Source organism: Homalodisca vitripennis, chromosome 2 (genome assembly GCF_021130785.1).
Source record: "Homalodisca vitripennis isolate AUS2020 chromosome 2, UT_GWSS_2.1, whole genome shotgun sequence".
NCBI lineage: Eukaryota > Metazoa > Arthropoda > Insecta > Hemiptera > Cicadellidae > Homalodisca > Homalodisca vitripennis.
Genome location: NC_060208.1, coordinates 39410873 through 39435092, shown reverse-complemented (window position 1 = coordinate 39435092; position 24220 = coordinate 39410873). Strand labels below are relative to the sequence as shown.

The 24220-nt window shown below is 33.2% G+C and overlaps 1 protein-coding gene across 1 annotated transcript; it reads right to left on the bottom strand.

The window, feature by feature from the left end:
- Nucleotides 1-2496: 2496 nt before the first annotated feature.
- LOC124355594 (nose resistant to fluoxetine protein 6-like) lies at nucleotides 2497-23011 on the bottom strand. Its single transcript, XM_046806756.1, has 10 exons — nucleotides 22319-23011; nucleotides 20330-20511; nucleotides 18217-18377; nucleotides 16257-16416; nucleotides 13192-13385; nucleotides 12745-12886; nucleotides 10190-10379; nucleotides 9622-9764; nucleotides 6204-6309; nucleotides 2497-2578 (listed from the first exon to the last, which is right to left on the bottom strand). Exons 1-10 carry the CDS (start codon nucleotides 22398-22400, stop codon nucleotides 2562-2564), a joined length of 1377 nt encoding a protein of 458 aa, XP_046662712.1. The 5' UTR covers nucleotides 22401-23011; the 3' UTR covers nucleotides 2497-2561.
- Nucleotides 23012-24220: the final 1209 nt, after the last annotated feature.

Sequence of the window (24220 nt, the reverse complement as noted above, 5' to 3'; positions counted from 1 at the left end):
GTATGGTGGTCGACCTAAGAAAACTTAATGCCAAGATTGAAATAGAGAAATAGAGGCACTGAGCCTCTCCCCGATCTCCATTCTGCTTTTGATTGGTTCGGTAAGGCCAAATTTTTCACTATATTTGATTTGAACCAAGCCTATCATCAGATTCCGTTGAAGAAGGAATCACGTCCTCTCACGGCCTTCTGTGTTCCGTGGAATTGTATCAGTACCGATCTGTGCCGATGGGGCTAGCTGTGGGAACCCAAACGTTAACTAGGTTGCTTGACTCGATCTTCCACGATGTGAAGTTCAGGTATGTCTTTAATTATCTTGATGACCTTCTGGTCTACAGTGAGTCTTTCACGGAACAAGTTAAACACCTTGAGGAGGTATTGGTTAGGTTGGGTAGGGCTGGCCTTACAGTCAATCCGGAAAAGGTGTCTTACGCCAAGTCTAAAATATCGTTTCTTGGTCAGAAATATGACTTTCGTGAAGAGGAAAATTTTCGCTAACTCGGGACAAAATTTAACAAAGTGGGTGTTTTATACAAAAATTTAACTTTACCAGCTGGGTTCATTTGGACCAGCAATACACCACGACTAAGTGCAAATTATAGTATCATGGTTTTAAATTTCATTAAATCAAATAGCTGAATACGTCATTTAAGGGTCTTCTGGATATGGGGCAATCGCTGAATAAAATAAGCTACTAGCCTTTAGTATCCCTGTCAATCGGGAGCTACAAGAACTGCACATTTTCCAGGCTAATTTTGACTAAAAATAAAAATTTATTATAGTTGGCACCAAATCTACACGTTTACTAATGTTATCACAACTTTTATCTGTAGAACTTGTGCATACTGTAAAAAGATTGTGACGACAAACCTCATGATATGATGTTCGTACCATCAATGATAGAAATGTACTTGTAAAATTGATTCTTCATATTGATTATGTATTTATATTCTTATAGTATAAATTTCCAACGAATATTTCATAGTAACTATTGATTAAACACTCGCACATTTTGCTCTAGGAGGTATCTCGATCATAGTTCTGAAACTGTAACATATGGTTTCAATCTTATTGAAATAATTGTTCATTTATATTTTTGTTATGACTTACACGGGTATTTTAAATAAAGGTGATTAGTAATTCATAAATATTTATTTACACTTACATAAAATTTAATAAAAAAGTATAAATAAACAAACTAAAACAATAAAATAAGACAATATTTATATACTTAATGAAATATTATAACATTTAGAATTAGTTTTAATGGCTTTTTCCTCCTGTATTTTTTTTAAATTTTTTTACAATGTTAAATCGGTCTGAATTGAGCATAGTGAGATATAGTTTGAGCATAGAATCCTCAATATCTGTTTTCTGTTAATCCTACATAATGCTTCGTTATTTGTTCATTAATAAGCCAAAATACAAGAGATTATTTTCTTAAAAGTTCAATAAATAATTTATTGAATATGAAATGTTCAACGATATGCGTGTGTATTAATCGATTGAAAAAAGCAGAGCCAAATCCCAAGACCAAAACTTATGCAGGATTCTAAATTTATTGGTTTTTCTCCACAAAAGTGCCTATATAGTTTCCACAGAAATGACAGTATTATTTAAGAAAATGTACATGCAGACGTTTCCATGTCTTAGCATATGGAGTAATGAATAAACCACAAACAAACTGTATTAAACACACACACACACACACACACACACACACACACACACACACACACACACACACACACACACACATATAATATATATACACACACATACATAGCACTTTGCAACGTAAATTTTATAAATTTTTATGAAATATGAATTATATAAACCCTTTTACAAATTATTCGTACCGAATGTCATATCCACGTTCTTGTTTTTACACATTCAAGTACTACAGAGGATATTGTACTAGAATCAAATTAAAATTCAAAAATCTGTTTCTAACGAACGATTTTGAATTTAAGCGCTAATTTGTTTACGCTTGAATATTCTTTATAGTAGTTTACTATAAAGCCTGAAACTAGAGTAGTTGAATAGTATAATGCCGGAGGGAAGAGATTGGGAATTATTGTAAGTTATGATAGAAGATTATACTAAGTTTAACATTGCATTTTCGATATTAAGTCAACCAGTACGACTGATTATCTTAATATTGTGCTGACTTTGAATCTTACAGAACACTCAACGTTGACACACTATTACACTACTATCAGTATCAATACATTCAGGTCCTAGCATTTTCAGGACATATAGGGTGACTGATATCTGAATTATACATTTTCAGTGTTATGCCAGTTCTAACCAAAAGTATAAAGCCACCATATCCATAACGGTAACAGCATCATGGCAATCATGACTTGACTGTAAAGGTACATCTTCACAACTTTTTAACTAACGTTCCTCTTACCAAGCATCCTTAATCTTAACTTTGTAACGTAACCTTAAAAAGTGAAAGGAAAAGTAAATCAAATTAATTTACAGGACGAAATAATAAGAACATTAATATATTTTCCAATTTTTAGCAGAATAAATTTCTTAGAGCCAATTTCGTCTTCATTTCGTGCTTTTGCCTAAAACAGAAAATCATGTTTAAATTAGTTAATCAAAGCAATTCATCATTATTGATTTTATACGTCATCAAACTATCACTTTGGTATGTTAGATTATTAGGGCACCACTGAGGGCCGTTTTGTCACTTTGAATTGTTTTATATTATTATTTTGACCTAGGTTAGATAGATGTTATTCTTTATCATATTTGGTTAAAGAGAATAGTTTCATAAATTGCGTGTAAAACAGTGAGGAACGTCTAGTAGTGCATATATAAAATACAATGAGTTCTAATATTTACTGTACATTTAAAATCTCTTATGGACTCTATCTTAATTGCCTTTAGATATAATAAGGCTTCTCAGAGCTTTGTATGTAAATCAATTTATCATATAAGAAATAAGGCAAAACAAATTATCTATCGAACAAATATACTAACACCGTAATATTGCAATAGCTATAAATATACACTTTAAACATCCAAAATCCTACGAAACCGCACCTAAATTCTAGTACTATATAAATACCACTGTATTTATAGTAATGCACTTTCTGCAGTGGGTAAAAATACAATAAAGTTACTTTATAAAATACGTTTTTAATAGTAACACGTAGCTAAACTGTCCTAATCCTATAATAAGTCTGTTTTGTATAAAAATTGTATTAATATTGTCTTAATTAAATTTGTTTTCATTAGCGTGACATTACCTTTGTGATTACCTCTAGAAATTTATGGAAGTGTTTATATAATATAAAGCATTGTTTACGAGTATTATATTACATAGTTGATTAAAGCAAAACGAAAATTATGTCGTGAATGAATATACAATATAAATACAATAGGTTATTGCCTTTATATGTTGATACAACTGTACCTATATTATTAATTACAAGCAACTTAGACAGTAGTTTTGAGAGTAAAAAAACGTGTTAGATCACTGATTGAAATAATACTTATTCATCCATTTAATTTTTACTCTGCTCTTCCTTTTAATAGACCATAGGCCTCTGCGAGGTACTTATCAAATAGAATATGAACGAGGCAATGAATTACAACATATATTTACTGGTAATCAATTATTGTTTACCAGTAGAATTTTACCATATAATTATTCTGCGGCTAAGTGTTTCCATCCCACATCAATTCTAACTTACATCCGATGACCAAAGTGATAAGCCGAGTTAGTATTGGCACTGTTTGTATTTATTTATTTACATTCCCACGGTATAACAATTTTGCAAAATTACAATACTTAAGATGACTAGAACAGTAATAAATTCTCATAAAAAACAGTACAGTATGAAAAATAAAGTTCAGCAATTGACCATGCCTACGACATATTGAAATAAACAGATATAACAAAGATAAAACTAAAACAATGTGAAACATAACGAAAGTGGTACCAATAACAATAGTGCAATAACAATAACAAGCAGTGATATAACAAGTAATAAAAAATAATGATACAACAATAACAATAATGATAACAGTAATAGACTAAATCATCAAAGATAACAATTGAGCAACTATTAATGTAATACTGTGCGGGACTCGGCAAGCTCACTCTGACTCAAATGTCTCCAGCCTCGCTGTCAACACAGCACGTCTCAAAGCTCCCAGTCGATTGCAGAAAAAGTCTACTTCACTGCACACCTGGTTGCCAAGCCGAAGTATTCTTGGGATAGAGCTGAACTGGAGATAGTTGCGGTTTAAGTGGCTCAGCTCGAAGAGGCGGCGCGACCTTGTGGCAGAAGGGAGACGAAGGCAATTCGCTCCAAAAGAGGGTGGCAGACTACCACAAAGTTGAGAATCTTATAATGAAAGAGAACATCTGCAACCTCCCTTCTAACGACCAGTAGATGTAGCCGAAGCAAGTTCAGAGTCCTATCAGGCTCTCTCCCGTGCAAATACCTAAGGAATTTATTTTGCACGGACTGCAGTCTGTCAATGAGGCCCACTTGGTAAGGAGACCAAACAACTGAAGCGTACTCGAGCAGCTGGAGGACAAGGGACTTGTAGAGGAGTAGAGTATTAGAGCCGAGGCCTTGCCTAGCAGTTCTCATAATCAGCCCCATCATACCAGACGCTCGGCAGCATAATTGGTATGATACTGCCGGTTTATGGAGACTGTAGCCAAAAGAGGAGTCGAAAACTATTGCAAGATGTTTGATGGATGTACAATGATCAAGAAGCTTGTCATCAAAGGAGTAGTTGAAATCAATTGTGGAGGTGGTTCTTTTGAATGTCATAAGCTTGGTCTTGCTGGTATTAACAAACATCCCGTAGCACTGACACCATTTCGATATACAGTTAAGAGCTTGCTGAAGATGTTCGCAGTCTGCGCTGGAGGACACTTCAAGAAAAAGTTTTATGTCGTCAGCAAACAGTAAGAAAGGAACTGTGGTGACCTCCTTGATGTCATTAATAAATATGGAAAATAAAAGCGGGCCAAGGTGGGAACCCTGGAGGCACACCAGAAGATAAGACAAAGGCGTCAGAAGTCTGATTTGCAAAGCGAACCACCAGATTGCGGTCGGTAAGATAGCTACGGAACCATGCATGCATAGTTCCCAAGACACCACAGCCCTCAAGTTTATTAAGTAGGTGATTGTGGCTGATCCTGTCGAACGCCTTGCTAAAATCAATGTAAACAGCATCAACTTGGCTCCCACGACTGAAAGCCTCAAGAACATAACTTTGGAACACTATAAGATTAGTCACGGTGGATCTCCCCGCCATGAAGCCATGCTGTTCTTCAATGAAGATGTTCCTAAAGAGCGGCTGAAGGATGTCCAGTACCAAACCCTGGAATACCTTGCCCAACACTGAGAGGATCACAATCGGCCGGTAATTAGTTATGTTCTGTGTGTCACCAGATTTGAAAATGGGTACATCGTAACCCTCCTTCAGGATTTCAGGAAAAACTCCATTGGCCAGGCTCAAGTTAAACAAAAAGAGAGGGATGGGGGCTAATTCGGCGCGGCAATGATTCAGGACTCCAGGAGTAATGTTATCTGGGCCGCATCCCTTAGAAGTGTCGAGAGCTTTCAGCCTTTTATTGATTGTTTCAGCAGTAACTAAGACCTCGGAAAAGGTAAAAGGAGTCTCATATGGCTTTGTTGGTGGTGAACTGTTGTCAGCAGGCGCATACACCGAAGAGAAGAATGTGCTGAACATATTACACATCGTTCCTGGATGGGAAGACACTGAGTCACCGAAGTTCCTCTCACTCGGAACAGAAGATTTTCGTCTTAAATCGTTGACAAGCTCCAAAAGACTTTTACATTAGATGAGATAGCTGAGTCAACAAAGTGGACGTATTTAGCCTTAGAAGCTCCAGAAAGGATCTTACATTGATCACGCCCACTGCTAAATGCACAGTAGTCGAAGTCCTTGAGGGTTTTCTTCTACTGTGCATGCAATATTTTCTTGAAGACAACCATGTCTTTTAACTCCTTGGTAAACCATTTTGGAAACGGGGAGCTCCCAACTCTCTTCAAGGGGGAATTTAGTTAGTTTTCAATTTTCTGGATAATATTTTCTTGTGTGAATACAAATGTAGACTATTCAAGTTTATTAGGGTTTAATCACTACTACATAGTATGTTTGCTACTTTTCTTTACTATACTTTAAGTGTGTACTTACCGGAGAGCAGGTAGGATGCTAATCTACTACACGGAGCTTCCACAGTAAGGTAACAGACGAAAGCCAGGGCGGAGCTGATCATCAGGTCTCCATTTAAAAGGTATAACTGGAAGGAGTGTAGTAGTTTTTGTACTAATATATGTAATATAGAGAGTTTTATTTATTCATTGACACATCCTACTTCCTCACTCTCTCTCCTCTCTCCTCTCTCCCTCCCTCTATTTCTCATTGTATAAAATAATCGTCCATAAACAGATGAATTGCATAGTACAAGAAGCGTGTTTAGTTTTAGACACTCCTTCCAAAGATATTGGGGACACTTTATGGGTTTTTTAAATTTAAATCATGTATAGATTCTCTAACTTAAAAATCATCTTTTGAGGAAAACATAATATTTAACCGCTAATTTGGTTAATTATGGCAGATAAATAAAATCGCTATATAGTGTTTTAATCTCTCTGTTGCTACTACTCTCACTGCTGTATATTCGATTTATCCTTTGTTTAAAGGTTATTTTAAACGATGGAAGGATTTTAAAGGAAACAGGATTTTCCAGACAGGAAAAGAGGAAATCAGTAACACTACGTTTCGAGATCTGTAATCTGATCTCTTCTTCAGGTATAACTACCTAATACATATTTACAAACTAGGTTACAATAAACAATTAATACCAAAGCGTTGTGGCACGCCTAAGTCAGGAATCACAACCACCATGTTGTTTGTCAACTTCACTAACTATAAAAACATGAACTTAATAAAAAACTGTACACAACACTAATCATTAAAAATGAACTACAGAATACAGGTCACAATACGTCTGCATTCGTCTACTAATCACCTACGACTGACCAAGGGTACTAGCCAACCAATTGCAATCGTCGCGGCAGACAAAAACAACATGGCGGAAATAAAAAGGAAGGGGGACAGGAATGGGCCCTTTTTAAATATTGGTTCATGCTAGATGAACTTCTTAAAACCACATTGTGACTCCGCATTGGTTTATTACAAATATCAGATCCGTTAAAAACTGTTGGTTTTATTTTTAGTTAATTTTTTTAGAATTGGCAACTAAAGCGGCCTAATCTCGACTGATGGTTGACTGATTGGTTGGTCTGCCTATTTAATGTATGTTGCCTCAATTAATTTCCTTTTGAAGGAATGTAGTTCACGATGTATTATGTTGGCTTCATCCCAATTCATATGATGGTCTTCTGACCAACAACGGTGTGCAATTTTTGACTTTTCTGTGAAACGCTTTCTTGTGTTTTCTTTGTGCTCCTTTATCCTTATGTTTGGTGGCATCGCCTATGTATTCCCTATTGCAACTACATTTTATACTGTAAACACACTGTTTGGAATCCTGTCTGTCACTTTTTTAGAGCAGTGCGTGTTTTAAACGCGGTTCTAATGTTATACTTTTTACCTACTCTTCTAATTTTCTCCGATAATCCCGGCACATAAGGGATTGACATAAACTCAAATTTATTACATTTCTGTTTTTATGACTCAGGAATGATTCTTCCGGTTCTTTTGCACTTATTTATTACTAATTGATAGTATCCATTGCTTCTGAGATCCGATTCATCTTTCTAAAATTCCTCCTCACCAGAAGAATCATTCCTGAGTCAGAAAAACAGAATTGTGATACCTTTGCGTTTATGTCAATCCCCTTTGCACTTATTTATTACTTATTGATGGTATCCATTGCTTCTGAGATCTGATTCAACTTTCTTAAATTCCTCCTCACGATCATTCCTGAGTCAGAAAAAGGAGAATCTTTTCAGGAGGGGGCTGTGTCTTTTATGAGAATAAGTAGGCCAGGAAGAAAAGTTATTTTGAATGAGCTGTTTATCAAAGTGATGAGTTAACGGCTTTTTTACCCTAATCCATTAATATTGAAATAACTTATCGTGGTTACAATTGCATAATAACGTGTTATATTTTTTTCAAAAACAATACAGAAGGAAACTTTCCGGATAAGTAAGGGTTATGTTCATGGAGTGATTTAATTAACAAGAATATTTGGTCAACCAAACTAAAACTTTCTCCATATCCATATATAAAAAAGAGCTGTATTGGAGATAGGACTTACTGCCCTAGTGTATTTATATTTAACCGAACTTAAATTGATATCCCATATCTCATGAAGTAAGGCGTTCCGTAAGATTTAACTATAATCACAGGATCATATTACCTACTAGCCTACGATCACCAAAACTACGTTCAATAACCGTAAAATTGGTTTGAATTAATTAAAAAAAATTGTCGCCATATTTCCTAATATAGTTTTTAATTTTCATTTAGAAATAATATAAATTGGAAATTTATCTCAATGCCACTCGTTACAGACTATGGCGACTACAAATTACATCGGTTATATAAAATTCAAACCCATATTATTACATAATTTGGGAATTTTATGAAAAAACACGTAGTCATTCAACGATATAAGATATATATATAAAACAATTCTCATTCTGTTTTATTATCTTATAAAGTATTGATTTATACAAAAAAAAATTATAACTAAAAAAAAGCACCCGATATTTGGTACTGCATCCCTTTTAAAATGAAAATACTTAAACAAAGCCAGTATTAATTATATGCGTTTTATATCTAAAATGGGAAATATTTGTATATGTGTTTCTATAAATTGCTTTGGATATGTCTTTCTTCACATAACATGCTTCTTGATTAGTTACATAAATCTGCTCCGTTGAATTTAGCTTCCCCAAAGTTTATAGGTGGTAATTTCGGTTGTGATGTAAAATTCTGCATTATAGTGGCCTTTTAAGAACAAGATGTGGAATACTTTTAGAAATAACTTTGTAAATATTGAATATTAAAGCATTTTGTAAGATATTTAAAAATATTATAAATCTTGTAGAGGCGAGAAAATTGTTTTATCATTACTTTTTTGTCATCACAATCTTTCTTTTTTCCATTTTTACTATTAAGGTTTCAATCATTAAGCAGTATCTTTGTTTCAACACCTTAGCAGGATACCTCTTATACATACGTGTACAGTATTTATTTCTTTTTATGTTTAGCTCTCTGCATAATTTTTTGCTCGTGTGATCATGCTTTATGTATTGATTTTGATATATATATATATATATATATATATATATATATAAAAATAATAACAACAATCATAGTAAATATATTGCAGTGTTGGTATGTTCAACATTAATTTGTTATTTATAAATACTGTCTAATAATATTTTTATTGACTCTACTATTACTAAATAGTTCAAGTGCCTGGATACAGTAAAATTATGGATGAACTACTTCATTTTGTATAGCCTCCGATTTGTATGATATAAAGTCATAATTTCAAAAGATATATTATACAATGAAAACACAAAAATTCTAGTAATAGTACTATTTTTTTAGATAATTTCCGATATAAACTCACCATATCAATGAAGCTATAAACTACGGGGTCCTGAATACTGTACACTTGACCGTACACGAAAATAATGTGTATAAGGAATACACAATACGTTAGTTTACCGAGAGGTCGGAAGACAGTCCATGATAGGAACCGGTTTACGAGACCTGTAAAAAGAACGAGATTAAGCTATTTAAAATGAAATGTACTCTTTATATTACATTTACAGAAATTGAAAAACTACTACATATTAAACACTACTCTCATTTTATACTCTTGCACTGGTTATTATAATATCCCATCGAATGTTATTTCTATAAGACTTTAAATAAAAATTCATAGGTATGACAATGTTGATTAGAATATATGCTTAAGTGCAGCAATAAAATAACTAATATAATATTATGGGCAATCTTCAATTTGTGTTCCTTATAAGAGAACTAATAGTTGAACAAATACGATATATTTAGATTTATTTTGATTTGACATCAATTACTTTACAATAATTAAGTCATGCTTAAGTAAAAATGACACAGGTACGTAATAGAATACAGATGAGTATATTAACCATTGTTCTCCTACTCGTACGTACCGCCATGACCTAAGGAGCAAGCGAATATGATCCAGCCCACTGCGGCACAATACACAGGCCTCTGGAAGCCAAGGTAGAGAGGGTCGAGCCAAGGGGAGAACTTGTGGTTAGGGTCACATACAATAGCAGTGACGAGGACGAAGCCAATTAACATCAATACTGAGGTCGTCCATCCCAGCCACCAGAACCTCTAAGTGTTATTATTATCAAAATTGTAATCAGTTTAGTATTAAACTAATGACTATTTTTCAATGTTGTTTTATTTGATACTGAGTAGCAACTGTGTAAAACAAGATACAGTATGTTTACATTTTAATGGGATAAAGTCTTTTTCCGTGTGTTAAGTAAATGTTGTGAGACATTTCCGAGACAATATTTGCCTTAACATTATGTAGTAGTTTAGAAGCCAATGCGATATGGTATGGCATATGTTTGAGGTTTCCTCGATCAGGTATCAATATATTGTATTTATGAGTTACTCATTTCCTTCCTACACACTTAATTAATGTTCCAGAATATACAATTTTACAAAAGAATATTTATACTAACGTTAGTATTATATAATGGTTAGATTCAGTTTGACATGATTGTGTGCCCCACAGACCCACATATACGATTTCAGCTTGCTTTTGTAGAGTAATAACTCTGTTGAACTGTGTTTTTAATGTTAAGGACCAAACTAAAATGCCATAGTTCAATAAGTCTCAATTGAGGAGGGGTACAGTATTTGCATTATATACCCACTAGCCCCGTTTTATGAGGCAGTATTATAGGGAAGTTTTAAATGCAATTATAGAATTTGTACAGTCAATTTCTTTTCATAAGCTTTACATAGATATATAATTTTCAGCATGGATACAGGAAATAATGTCAATTATAATTACTCGTAAGAATTGTTAATCATTTAAATATTCGCAAAATGAATAGCCCGGTTTATGAGGAAGCATTTCAGGGTAGTTTCAAATGCAATTACAGAATTCGGACTCTTTACATTAGGGGAAAATTTGTTATAGATTTTGAGAGTTGAACAATAAGGACCCTGCTCGAATAGTTGTAATCAGTGTATGGAGTATGTTACAATAGTGCAGTGCTAGATCTTTTTTTAAAGAGTTAAATTAGGTTTAAATAGTAATAAGGTTTCTAGAATATATAGATATGGTAAAGAATAAATGTTATGGTTGTTAAAAACTGGTTTACAGTATTTTCGGTTTTCAATTTTGAACATAATTGTAGTGATACATTTCTGAGTTTTGAAAAAATGTTGTTTGATAACATCGAATTTCCTCAAAATACTACCCCATATCCCATACCTCGGATGTTAGTAAACATAACCATTGTAAACTGCTTTCACAGTATATAAATTAGCCTCATGAGAAATAATTCTGAATGAGAAACATGCTGAATTTAACTTCTTTTGTATAAAAACCAAGTGTCCGTGCCATGATAATGAATGATCTACAACTAAGCTCAAACATTTATATGAGGATGTTACTTTAATATTAGTTCCTTTATACTTAATACACGTGCTTGCCGATTGGTGTGTTGGAAATATTATTAATTGGCTTTTATTTTCATTGAGCAGTAGTCAATTTTCTGAAAACCATTGTCCTGCCTCGTCATTTGTTTGATTTATCCTATTCTGTAAATAATGCAGAGTTTCAGTTTTGATAGAAAAAGTGGTTTCATCAGCAAACAGAACTACGGATGATTTAGTTATGCCATATGGAAAATCGTTCACAAATAAGTAGTGAACCCAGCATTGAGCTCTGGGGAACGCCACTATCACTGAGTTGGCTGTGAGAAGAAACTTACTGAAGTCCTATTTTTAGCTGTGAACTTTTTTATTAGTAAAATATGAAAATAATACTGGGCCTCTTAAACGACAAAATTCTAGTATCTTTAATAATATACCGAGTTTGGCACGGAAAAATTCTTTTAAAGGTCACAGAAAAGGGACGCAACATTATGCTTTTTGCCACTTGAACTTAAAATTATGTCAAAGAATTCAAAAATTGCCAAGGCTGTGATTTATTGATGTTTTTGCATTGATTTCAATTGTTATAGGTGAAATAGGGGTAGTTTATTATGTTATATGTGCCTTAATTGTATGTGCATTTGTATATATTTGAATATCATTTCGAGACTTGTGTAAAAGTGGTCCTGCAACCACACATTGCATCGACACTGTATTCGGGAAACATGGATTAGTAACATTATCTTCACTGCTACAACATCGCTCAATACATTTAGCAAGACATCATTACCTTGCCAATGTAAACCATGGCGTGTTTATTATTTTTCCATATCATAAAACCACTGTCAATGTTATGAATAACACGATTATAAAGATCCAATTTGTCTTTTTTTTAGCACCTGTTTGGTTTATGGTGATTACTATTTGGAATGTAATTGTAAGAATTATGCTTATATAACACGTAATAATTACAAGATATATTTAATTAAATAATGTGTTTCAAATTTCGATAGCGATAAAATCTAGAATTTTTTTAAATGTTTTGTTTACTCAATCTAAAAAATCATTCTTACTCTCTTACCTTTGATGGGATAAAATCATGCTTTTTAATCTTGACTTGGAAGAGGAAGTACCCCAAGGCGAGACCCATACAGAATGATGGTACTCTGTAGTGGATACCGTAGTAGTTGGAACCGTCGTTAAGCACTGTGTTGCGATCTGTTCTAATGTTAAGTCAAAAAAATATAAGACCCTTAATTAATAGGATGAAAATAGCTTGATAATATTCAGTACATTTCAGAATTTTTCAATACATACATAAGAATAATAAGCTAAAATTTAATATTAAACTTTTATTTAAATGCTGATCTTGTTTCACTACACCACATTTTCTCGTCTTAATTTATTTTTATCCAAAGCTTAACCGAAAATATGAATTAAAAATTAATAGAACCTTAATACAAATATAATAAACTTGAGTAGTTATATATTACTAAATTAAAATTCTAAATTAGGCTACACTACTTACACATAACGTATAATATTTCCTGTCCCTATATGTTTCACATAAGAATTAACAGTTGCAGCCAGGGACGAAACTAGTGACGCAGTAGCTAGCAGCAGGAAGCCAATTTTTGGTTTTCTATGCAGGGGCAACAAGAACAACGGAGACAGCAGGTAGAACTGGAAATCCAAGGCGACGTAATAGCTCTGTTCTACACACTGAAAGGTGAAAAATCCAATTATTTCAATGTTTTAATCACTGCGGATCTAAGCGTGTTATATCCAATTATGAAAAACCAAGATGATTGAAATAAGTGGCTCATTGTAAGTTACGACATGGCCGTCTATTTTCATAAGCGGTTAAACCACTTGTAATGATTGCGCTTGGAATAAAAATGTAAATGTTTGAAGTTTTTGGACGTGATTAAAAAAAACTAATTTGAACATGGAATAATATAAAATGTAGCAACAATCTACATACAATGATTACAAAAATTATAAATTAACGATGGAAATTTGTTCTAACGCCTTATGATTTAGATGGTTAATAGGGTCTCAGAGAATTCCCATATTTCAATTTTACATAAAATAGAATACTAAACTTGCAATATATCCTCTTCAACAAGTATCAAAACACTTTAAGAATTAATGAAGAATGATAATACATAATCAATCTGTTCAATAAACTTGAATTCATCTTTCAGTCATGAATGAAAAATAATATACGAATAAAATAGAATATGGCCTTTGAGATTAAACTTGTAGGTCGTGAGGTAAGTGTCCCTTCCTACCCAATCATTGTCTGTCTCTCCTTTGTACCGTAGCAAATTTTCTCGAGGAACAAATATTCGCTTAATGGACAAACTAAAGGCAGTGACAATGCAGCCAGTGGAAACTGTCGCGATAAACAGCGACGACAGTATGCCTGGCTGGGGCCTGCTGACTGTGAGGTCAGCAGTTTTTGTACTGGAACGTCACCTGGGAACCACATTTATTTTGTGTCAGCTGAGCTGTAATAGCTAAACGTAATTAAATAGTCATGGCATATTATGATTATAGCATGTTGCTAGTGGCTATTTAGTTTTTTCTAATTGAATGTTAAAAGATAAATATCTTATTATTTTAAATTTGGCTAGTCAATTTATTATTTTATTTTACTCTGAAATTTAACTAATTTACTAAAAAAAAGTTTTTTTTTACTATATTCTTATAGAATTTTCATAACTTATCACTCTAAAAATTTCTGACTAACCAAAAAATAGGTGCTCATGTGCCAAGGAATAAATTATAAGTAGATATTCCTCCCTAGTGCCTGATTATATTTTTTGGTCTAAAATGTTTAATAACCATTTTTCATAAACGATATAACGTTTTCCGTCTTCTGTCTGCAACTGGCACAGTCTTGTTGGACTTTTTTTAGGTTTGGAGTTATCGATGGACATTGATAGAGTGTTAAGAAACTTTATTTTGATTGAGATCAAAGATTGAGTCCTGGCTAATTTTAGGTTGAATATCAGTCTAATTTTATGGAACATTTTTCTTCCTACAGCGGAAATACTTAGATCGAAAGGGAGAATATACTACTACGTCGGTGTTTGGTTGCAAATTAGTGTCAACGTGCTTTTGAATCAGTGGGCTCGTTTTATCCAATATAAAGAGTTCTGTATTTTTCTTTTTAATCGCGGCCACTAGTGAGGTATCTTTGTATATCTTTGTATACGTATAGCTCAACGACACCTACGGCTGATTGTTCACTGGTCCCAGAATTTTCAATAGGTTGGGTTTGTAATTTCACGAGGACGGAGATCTTTCTTGGTTATGGAGATGAAAACATATGGAAATATCCTGTGGAAATTCAGTAGATTCAAGGCTCTTCGTCACCTTATAGATAAAGCTGATACAAATGTTGGAATACTCTCTTATCTGCAACCGGGTGCGGAATTAGTACATGTAATTTGATAAGAGACGAGACCCGGTATCATTCGTAGAATGTTTGCAGGAGGTGATCCTATCGTACTCAAAGTCGAGGGAATATGTTTTAAAAGCTTACCAAAGTTGCTGGCTAGACTGGTGTTGCTGTTTTACAGGAAAACCGAGACCATCAACCAGATTTTGATAATAAAGACGCCTTCTAGAGATTTCCGCTAATCCATGGACTGTCACTAAGGAATTCAGCTTGAACGATGAATACTTTCTTGAAAATACTATAGTGGAGAAGTGATCTACGCCCTATATACTAATACGCTGTGTTTTATCAAAGCTACTAAAAGGTCTCTGTCAGGGTTGAGCCACGTCATTACCGTTTTCGCTTTTTCCTGGAATTGGCTTCTTCCAAGGTGAAGGTGATGTATTTGGTCTTCTGGGGCTTTCTTTTAGCTTCATATAGAAGAGATGATTGTCCCAGGACTGGAACCTAGGGTATTTATCTGAATGATATTTTGCTGGTTTCAGAACAATTTTCGCTAACTTGAGAGGCTTGCCTACAGCTGAACAGAGAGGAGCCATTTTTGCAACGCTCTGCTAAATTATCACGGTTAAGTTATCGGTAATTCAGTGATATCAGCATATTCGTAGATATTAAGAGAGATAAAAAATTCCTCTACGAATAAGAACATTGATAAATAAATTTTAACTGTAATCTTTTTAAATATAGAATTACAAAGTTTTCTGATATTTTACTACTTTTTCAAAAAAACCACCGTCAATTATAAAAATAAAATAAAATATGGCATATAATAGTTTATACAAGACAATCCTAAGGCTGAAGATTAATTTATAACAAGTATTGGAGACTCACTATCTTATCTCACTACTTATTTGTAAAAGTTAAAATATGTTACAACTCTCTTCCAGAATAACACAAACACTCTATGTCAATTTATTAAATTCCAAAAGTTGGATCTGAAGGTTTATAGAAATTTAAAACTTAACAATACAACAAATCCAACAGACTCATAGACCAATACCGAAGTTTATTTTGCCTGTTTAGTTGAAGCTTTTAATTGTGGACAACAACGAACAATTTAAACATAAATTCTAATAAAGCTTTTAACCTGGCCTATGAGTTCACAAAATAAACGATAATATTACCTTTGGGTCAATGTAGTTTGTAACATGAAGAAGCCCAGCCCACCAATTTTTATTACATTGTTCTTCTTCTTCGACCATCGTATACCATATAGGCCCTTGTCCTTGGTGTATCAGGAGAGTAGAATAATATAGTATCACACAGGCCAACATAGGAGTTAACCTGGACAAGAAGCATTTTAAATACGTTGTACAAAGATTGTGACTATACATTACCATATATATTATATATTTTATATTTAATATGTGATTCAAGATAAATGTATTGTCTAGATCACCCTTGCTCATCGTTAGATTTTAGTGAGGCCGTCTTTCTCACGGAAGGGTATGGATTCCCTTATATCCACTTTATCTCCCCAATGCCAGTGACTAATGATGTGAACTTTTTACGCTCTTTGTGATTAAACCAGCCTAAAACCTTGTCGACCATGTGGGAGCTCTCCAGTAAGATGCGACATCTCAGTCGTTGTGTTCGGTACGCATTTCTTACTATAACTGAAAATTCTACCCCTTTATTTAGCGTTTCTCTAACGTTCCTTCCCATTTGAATTTAGTTTTAAATTCCTTTTAGCCAATTTTTTTACTGTAGTTTGTATTCCTCTTTATAACAGTCTTACTTGACCTTTTATTTTTTAAGTTATTAGTGAATTATACACACACGTGGTTATGGTGCATCTTAATACTTAGCTTATTTACCCGGTTCTTCGTACTCTTTTCTGCTTTTATGATAGCATCACTTCTTATCATTTGATCAATTTTACTAATAGGAGTTAGTAAAGAGTGAGTCAGTGAGTGATTGAGTGATTGAAGTCTTTTATAAATACACGTATAATCATAAATGTATATGGCTGACGTATTCAACAATGACTTGTTCTACACAGACCTATTTATAATTAATAAAAAATAAAACTAAGGGAAAATAAATATTATAAAAGTATAATTTTTTACAAAAGTGTTAATAAAATTCCAAAACCTTTTTTTCAGATATTTAAACAAAATAGGTTTTATAAGTTGTGTAAATTCAGCTGTAAACTTTTATTTGTAATCCTAAATAATTATAAACTATTAATATAAAAAATATTCATAAAAAGTCATATAGAAACTTATTTATTTGTAACAATAAACCCAAAACACTCTTGTGTCAAAAGCAAAATGTTCAAAATTATATGATATGTGTAATACATATAACTTAAGAGTCTTATATTAAAGGTAATCAAAATGAAAAATTCACACAACCAGCAAAATATACGAGTATATGTTGCTATTTAATCATACGTTTATGGTTATCGTCTACGTGTAAATTATATCGTAAATCCAGTGTTTATATTTTCCACTGTGGTTGATGCAAGAAATATATAATTATTCAAGTTTACTTAAGAAGGCCGTGTCTTTATTTATTTTTAGTGTAACAAGTGACAACGAGAATAATGAAATTGTCCACTTCCACCAAAATTATAAGGCAAAGACCAAATGATTAAAATTATAGTACAACCCTACAGTTAGGTAGAGAAATATTAATCATATGTCGATATTAAATCATACGTTTACTTTAAATCCCAAAATTTATCTAAAATATACATTCTATTATTGTAAAAACTTACAATTATTCAAGTTTCTTTAATGAAGACGATGTTATTATATATTATTTGTGTAAAAGCCATAATAACTTGCTTGACTCTTTTATCTTTCACAAATTAATGGACATCAAGTATCTAGTTATTGTTATTGGGCTTCAACTGATGTTATTATTAATTTTGGTACGAGCTATAAACAAAGTAATTCTACTCGAGGACCTATGATATATCATTAATGTTATTTAGAATATATATTAGAATTTTCATGTTACTATCTATGACTTCATTTAAAGATTAAGTTATGAAATTTAACTGTTAATGCTTATTACAAATGAATTGCAGTCAACGTACTTACCATTCTATTTGGAACGATTTTAAAATACTCTTACCTAAAATATCTTTCCATATAGAATTTAATAACATTAAATTCGATATTTTTAAGACGCTTCCGAAAGAAGTTATAAGCCAATACAATTCCACTGATTAGGATGAAACCATCTACAGATAAATCACCCAGATCGAGGGTTACCGGTAACATTGTATAAAAAACCTGAAAAATAAGTATTATTATTTATTGTTTTACTATTCGAATTATTGTTAATATATAACTGTTGTAATACCGGCCAACTTTCTTATGTATGATATAACTAAAACTAATTACATAATTGTAACGTAACAATGTGGGAATTAACAACTTTTAAGTTGGGTAACTCAACAAAATATGATATATAAAATATTTATATCACGTTCATGTATCAAAATATGTTCATGAATTTCTATAACACTATTAAACATATTCCAACGTTGATAAATAACTATTTATCCTCGTAAAAATTTGTACCTAATCTAATTCTTCTAATTTCCAAATGTAACGAAATCGTTCTTTATAATATTAGCAAACTTTCTATTCCTTTAGTAAGAAATTTAAATGGTCCTTATTATCATATCCCTGAGATCCTTGATCATTATTATTTTATAAAGGAGACGCTATATATAATTAAGTTTAGTCACTACAGTTATCCTTTATTGACTAGAGTTCGAATTAGATTTATACACAATTTTCTTTAACCCAAGTCCTTCTTAATAGAAATAAAAAAAATTCGTAATGTCAATATAAAATACACAGGAAGCTCAAACTAGAACTAGTATGGGAATGATATCCCATTATCTCCTAAAGATGGAAAACAATTGTAAAAAACTAAGATCCCTGAATACACAGTAGAAAATCTTCAAAAATTACTCCTTGAGTACTGCCGATCTAATTTTACCTTCGTACCAAATGAAAAATTATACTTTTCAAATGTTATTTGTAACGATACGAGGTTTATAATAACACACTTTAAAACCATTAAAAATTAATCATCATCAACTGCATCAGGTGGATAAGTATATAAATCACACTTTTTCTAAAATAATTACGCACTCCTTACACCCTAAACTATAATAAACAATGATAAATAATAATTGAGTAACGTTTCTGTGAAGGTTTTGAATTGTTATATGATTAATGGTGCATTTATAAATAATATATACAAGTATATGATATATACTACTAGCCAACAAGTCAAATAAAAATTCAAAGTATAACACTATCATTAGAAATATTTTACAGAAAAAGCTAAATGCAGTGGGATGATTTTTACCCTTTGGAGTGGTTATATTCAGAAATGACTGCCATGAAGTCTAGACTATGTGTTACTGAGCAAGTCTAATCAAATTCGGTTAGTTACGAGGTAATGCCTAACCATCACAAACAACAAACTTCTCATTGTAATTACTATCCAAAAACGTTTGCTAGGTCACACTAACTATGATAAAGTCAATAATTTATGACGGATAGCTACTGGTTTTGTTATTCAGGTACGGTATTACATAAATTAAGATTATCGAAGACAACTTATAAATTCTGTCTTGCCTACAGTAGGGCTCAGACATACCTCTTGTACAATATACAAAAGGTTTACCTCTCCCATTGAAGTGAAGTGTGCACGTAGTGTACAGAAAATGCTAACAGAGTACCCCTTTCAAATGTGCCGACAGCCGATTCTGGGAAGGGTGAATACCTGTATGTGACTCTTTAGAACATAAGTCGTTAATAACGCGATAACCCTTCTTCTTTAACTCGTCCTCTTTAGTGAAAACTAAAACACTCTTGATAGTATATTCATCGATCTGAACCTCTAGTAGTCCGCGGCCTCCCACTTAGGCTCTTCACAACCTTGTATAAAATAGTTTTCAAAACTAATTTTCCACATAAATGATCTATCATTTGAACGTTTGATAAAATAATAACAAAAATGAATGTATTACAAGATTTATATTTGTTTTATTTGTCTGAGTCTATATAGTATTCAAGTAGTGACATTATAACCTGGCAAATTATACGTAAGGAATTCAATGAAATGTTTCATAGTTACTTCAATAGCCTATAATCAATACCCTATTACCTAATAGTTTAGAGTCTAATAGTAAACTTCGAATTAGTTCCTAATTAGTTCTTACTTCATACATGTCTCTAACATTAAATTTGGAACAAAGCCAAATTAATGTATCAGCTCGATGAATATATACAACTGTCATTATGAAGATGACTCTGAGCCCATTGAGACAAGAGATCTCATCATCTGAACTCCTAGTGTCCATCAGGCTTTGGAAGTTGCTCGCGAGAGAGAACGCTTTGAACACTGAAATTAGAGAGCAAATATTCTTTACAGACATTCTTTAGTAACTTTTTATTATTTTATAATAAAGCAGGGATTTGTACGTGAAGGAAACAGGATTTTTTCGGACATTTGCCATCGTTCAGTGAAACAAGAAAACAGTAACACTACGTTTCGAGATCTGCAATCTGATCTCTTCTTCAGGTAAAGAACTAATCTAATACATAATTACAAACTAGGTTAAAATAAACAAATCTTACTAAAGCGTTGTGGCACGCCTAAGTCAGGAATCACAACCTACATGTTGTTGTCAACTTCACTAACACTAAAGATTTGTTTATTTTAACCTAGTTTGTAATTATGTATTAGGTTAGTTCTTTACCTGAAGAAGAGATCAGATTGCAGATCTCGAAACGTAGTGTTACTGTTTTCTTGTTTCACTGAACGATGGCAAATGTCCGAAAAAATCCTGTTTCCTTCACAATCCTTCCATCGTCAAAAATAACCTTTAAACAAAGGATTTGTACGTGTTCCTTTTTTGGACTTATGAATTATGTTTCTAATTTTTAATTGAGTTTGTTATCTAAAATAAGCTGAAAATCTTATAAAACCATTTCCAGAACTCTGTCTATAATGCTTAACGAGAATAACTACAAATTGCCTATAAACAAATAAGTTTTCAATAAAGCATTCAGAGAATTTTGTTTAAAATACATATATAAGTAGTTTCAATAAAACGGAATAGTTTTCTTTTAAAATCTTTTTTATGAAGAAACATGCATAACTAAAAAATATGAAAATCACGCGTTGCTAAAGTAGAAAAGGTCGTTTATAGTACACAGCTTGGTTGCTAGAAGCGCTTACCTGCATAATTCGACTAGTTTTTCTAGTTTCAATTTAAGATATTATACAATTTTCCATTTTCATTGTCGAGTGGTAGTTTTATGCTGAGTTTTACATTTTCATAGCTCAACAGAGTGAGAAGGATGTATTTTTATCTGTGATTTCCATGTAATAATTTTATTACATTTTTGATTTAACTACTGTTTGTGAATAATATTTTTAACAAGAGAAACATACTGCACAAATTTGCAAACGAGGGATGTATAGATATGCATTCTGTGTTCGGGTTCTGTAATGGCAGTGCTAGAAAAGTTGATGAGGAATACGGTGTACGATTTCCTAATCGAATTGTTCAACAAAAAGGTATTTATTGATATACATAACAAACTGAGAGAAGCCTAGTCATTTGTATTAAATTTCGGGACGGAAAATTTACAGTCCTGAACAGATATTGCATATGGTACTGCGATGTCCTTCAAATAGTACACTAAAATTATTTGCGAATATACACATTCCACATGTCAGCGTATAGAGTATATTACGTTGTGAACCTTTATATCCTTGCCATCGTCAGGGATAGAAGTAATTATTGCAAATAGTTATTTGATAATAATACATCACATATTAAAGTACTTTGGAAGCAACAGGTGATCCAAATTTCTACACATAAGGAACTGTTATTTCGATTGCATTTTTATGGGGAGTAAACATACAGTATATATTTAAATAAAAATCGTAAGTTTACAATATTTTTTAAATGTTTATTTTACATATATTTAAGCTCCAAGGTTCAATAGAATAAATAATTTTATTGTAATATATTTAAAAGAGACCTCTAAAGAACAAATAAACTATTAATTTGAGCTAATTAAAATTTAAAAGTCTATATGTATATTGTACTTACAAAACAAGAGCGATATATTTTGGTTTTTAAAGAATCGATTTTCTTATGTAAACTAGTTGTTTTATAAATAATAACGTAACTAACCTGGGTTCTTCTTGTTCCTGCTGCTGTAGAACGTGCTTGTAGCTACGAAAATTGCGAGAAAAGTAAAAAAAGACCTAAACATTTCCAACGCAGATTATTGTTTGATTTTGGACAAATATAAATAAAGGTAATTTTATTGCATAATTACTGCTACATTAAAGTGTATGTATAAAAAAACAATGTTAAATTTTGTGACAAATGAATTCTGTCACTGTTGCTTGAAACTTAATTTAAGTGAAAACTCAAATTAAAACATATATTAACTCTTAGAGATCGTTTTTTAAATTATGTGATTACCCTCTCAGCTCGAGGGAACACAATGGGAGGTTAGCAAGACTCACCGATTGGCTCTCCGCAATTTTCCAGTTTAGCTCGGGAGGCCAATACGGGTGGCCGACTTTATTCATTACTTGCAGCACCTAACATAACAAAGATCGTATAGATTTCTTTTTTAATCCGTGTGCCATTGCCACTGTAGCTGTCCAAGTGTAGTATGTGTCGCAGGGACTCACATGTTTTTATTTATGAGTACGTGGGTAGCGATCACGGGATTACCCAAGCTGAGTATATCATTACTTCCACTTATTTATATAGCTTTTTTCCAAAAAAGGATCCTACACCTTTATCACAATTTGGATATCTTGGTTAACCCTCTTATATTCCCGATACTGAAATTGTCAGTTGTCTCCTCACTTCCTTTTTACAATATCTCTCTTCTGTCTATCATCCTCTCTATAATTCTCACTTCTCCACCTTGCCCTTTTTCCAACATTCTTCTTCCTAGAGATATTGTCTCAAGTTTTATCGACACTGTAGATAATGGTCTTGGGAGTGCCCAACTTCTGGGGGGGGGACCTCGGACCTCTCCTGGCGGTTGGACGTGTGAATTCGTTTTGCAGATGGGTAGCTTCGACCGAGATCAGGAACTAGTCAATTTGATCCCTGATCAGTTAGTGCGACATAAACATAGAGGTTATACTTTGCATTGCCACGGACCAGACCCTGTCCGTCTGTGTATTCCGGGTTGGTAAATGCGAAGACCAAGCCTCATGGATCTAGGTAGGCCATTTTGTGTCCCAGGGTACACCCTTTCCTTATTACTTTGGCCTGGCCCTTATGCACGAAGCTCACGTAAATTCGTGTGGATAAAACAAACATTAGTGGTGAGGACAAGGTGAATACCTGCTGGAGAAGTGTCATGATTGCTCTCTCCTGTGTGGGTCGAGACAGGGGTCAAACCAGAATTACAGGGTTGGAGTAACAATGTCGCCCCTAAGAAACTAGATCGTGACACTGGGGATCGGTAGTGGTAAGGTACTCGAATCTTTCTCAAGAGTGGCCGCCGAACCTGTGAACCCTAAGATGCTCTTTGGTATGAAGATTTTCCATAAGAAGGAGCTCGCTGGATATCTTAAGGTGAATGATGGACGACGTAAATCGGGACGAATAAGAACAGCTCGAACTATCGCGATAAATAACTACTCAGATGTGGGTGGTCTGTCTGACCAATTATAAAGTGTCTTCCATACTGAAATCAAGTGTGGAACATATTGCCGAAAGGGCTAGATGGTTAAATGGATCCACAATGTCGGTCCACAAGGCAGAAGGCGATGGGACAGGAAATGGTAATGGTCATGAAATAAACGAGGGCGGTTGTGTTAAAGGACACAAACACGATACTACTTATTTTCCATCCTTGGGCTCAACAGGAATTAGGGAACGACGGGAGCGCCTGCCTTAATAACAGGGACTCCGATCTCTTTACTTTCGATGGCAGAGGCCGTCATGGACCTCAGCAAGGAGATTTAATGGCAACTTTTAGGCAGACCGAAAGGGAGCCCGAAAAAGAAGAAACGGGAAGCTAGAATAGAAAGAACTGGTAGGAAACACCTTTTACTTAGA

Coding starts and splice junctions, on each gene's coding strand:
- LOC124355594 (XM_046806756.1), bottom strand. CDS start 22,400: ATGTTTAGGTCTTTTTTTACTTTTCTCGCAATTTTCGTAGCTACAAGC. Junction 12,887..13,191: donor GGAAATATTATACGTTATGT/GTAAGTAGTGTA, acceptor ACTTAACATTAG/AACAGATCGCAACACAGTGC. Junction 9,765..10,189: donor TTGCTCCTTAGGTCATGGCG/GTACGTACGAGT, acceptor TTCTTTTTACAG/GTCTCGTAAACCGGTTCCTA.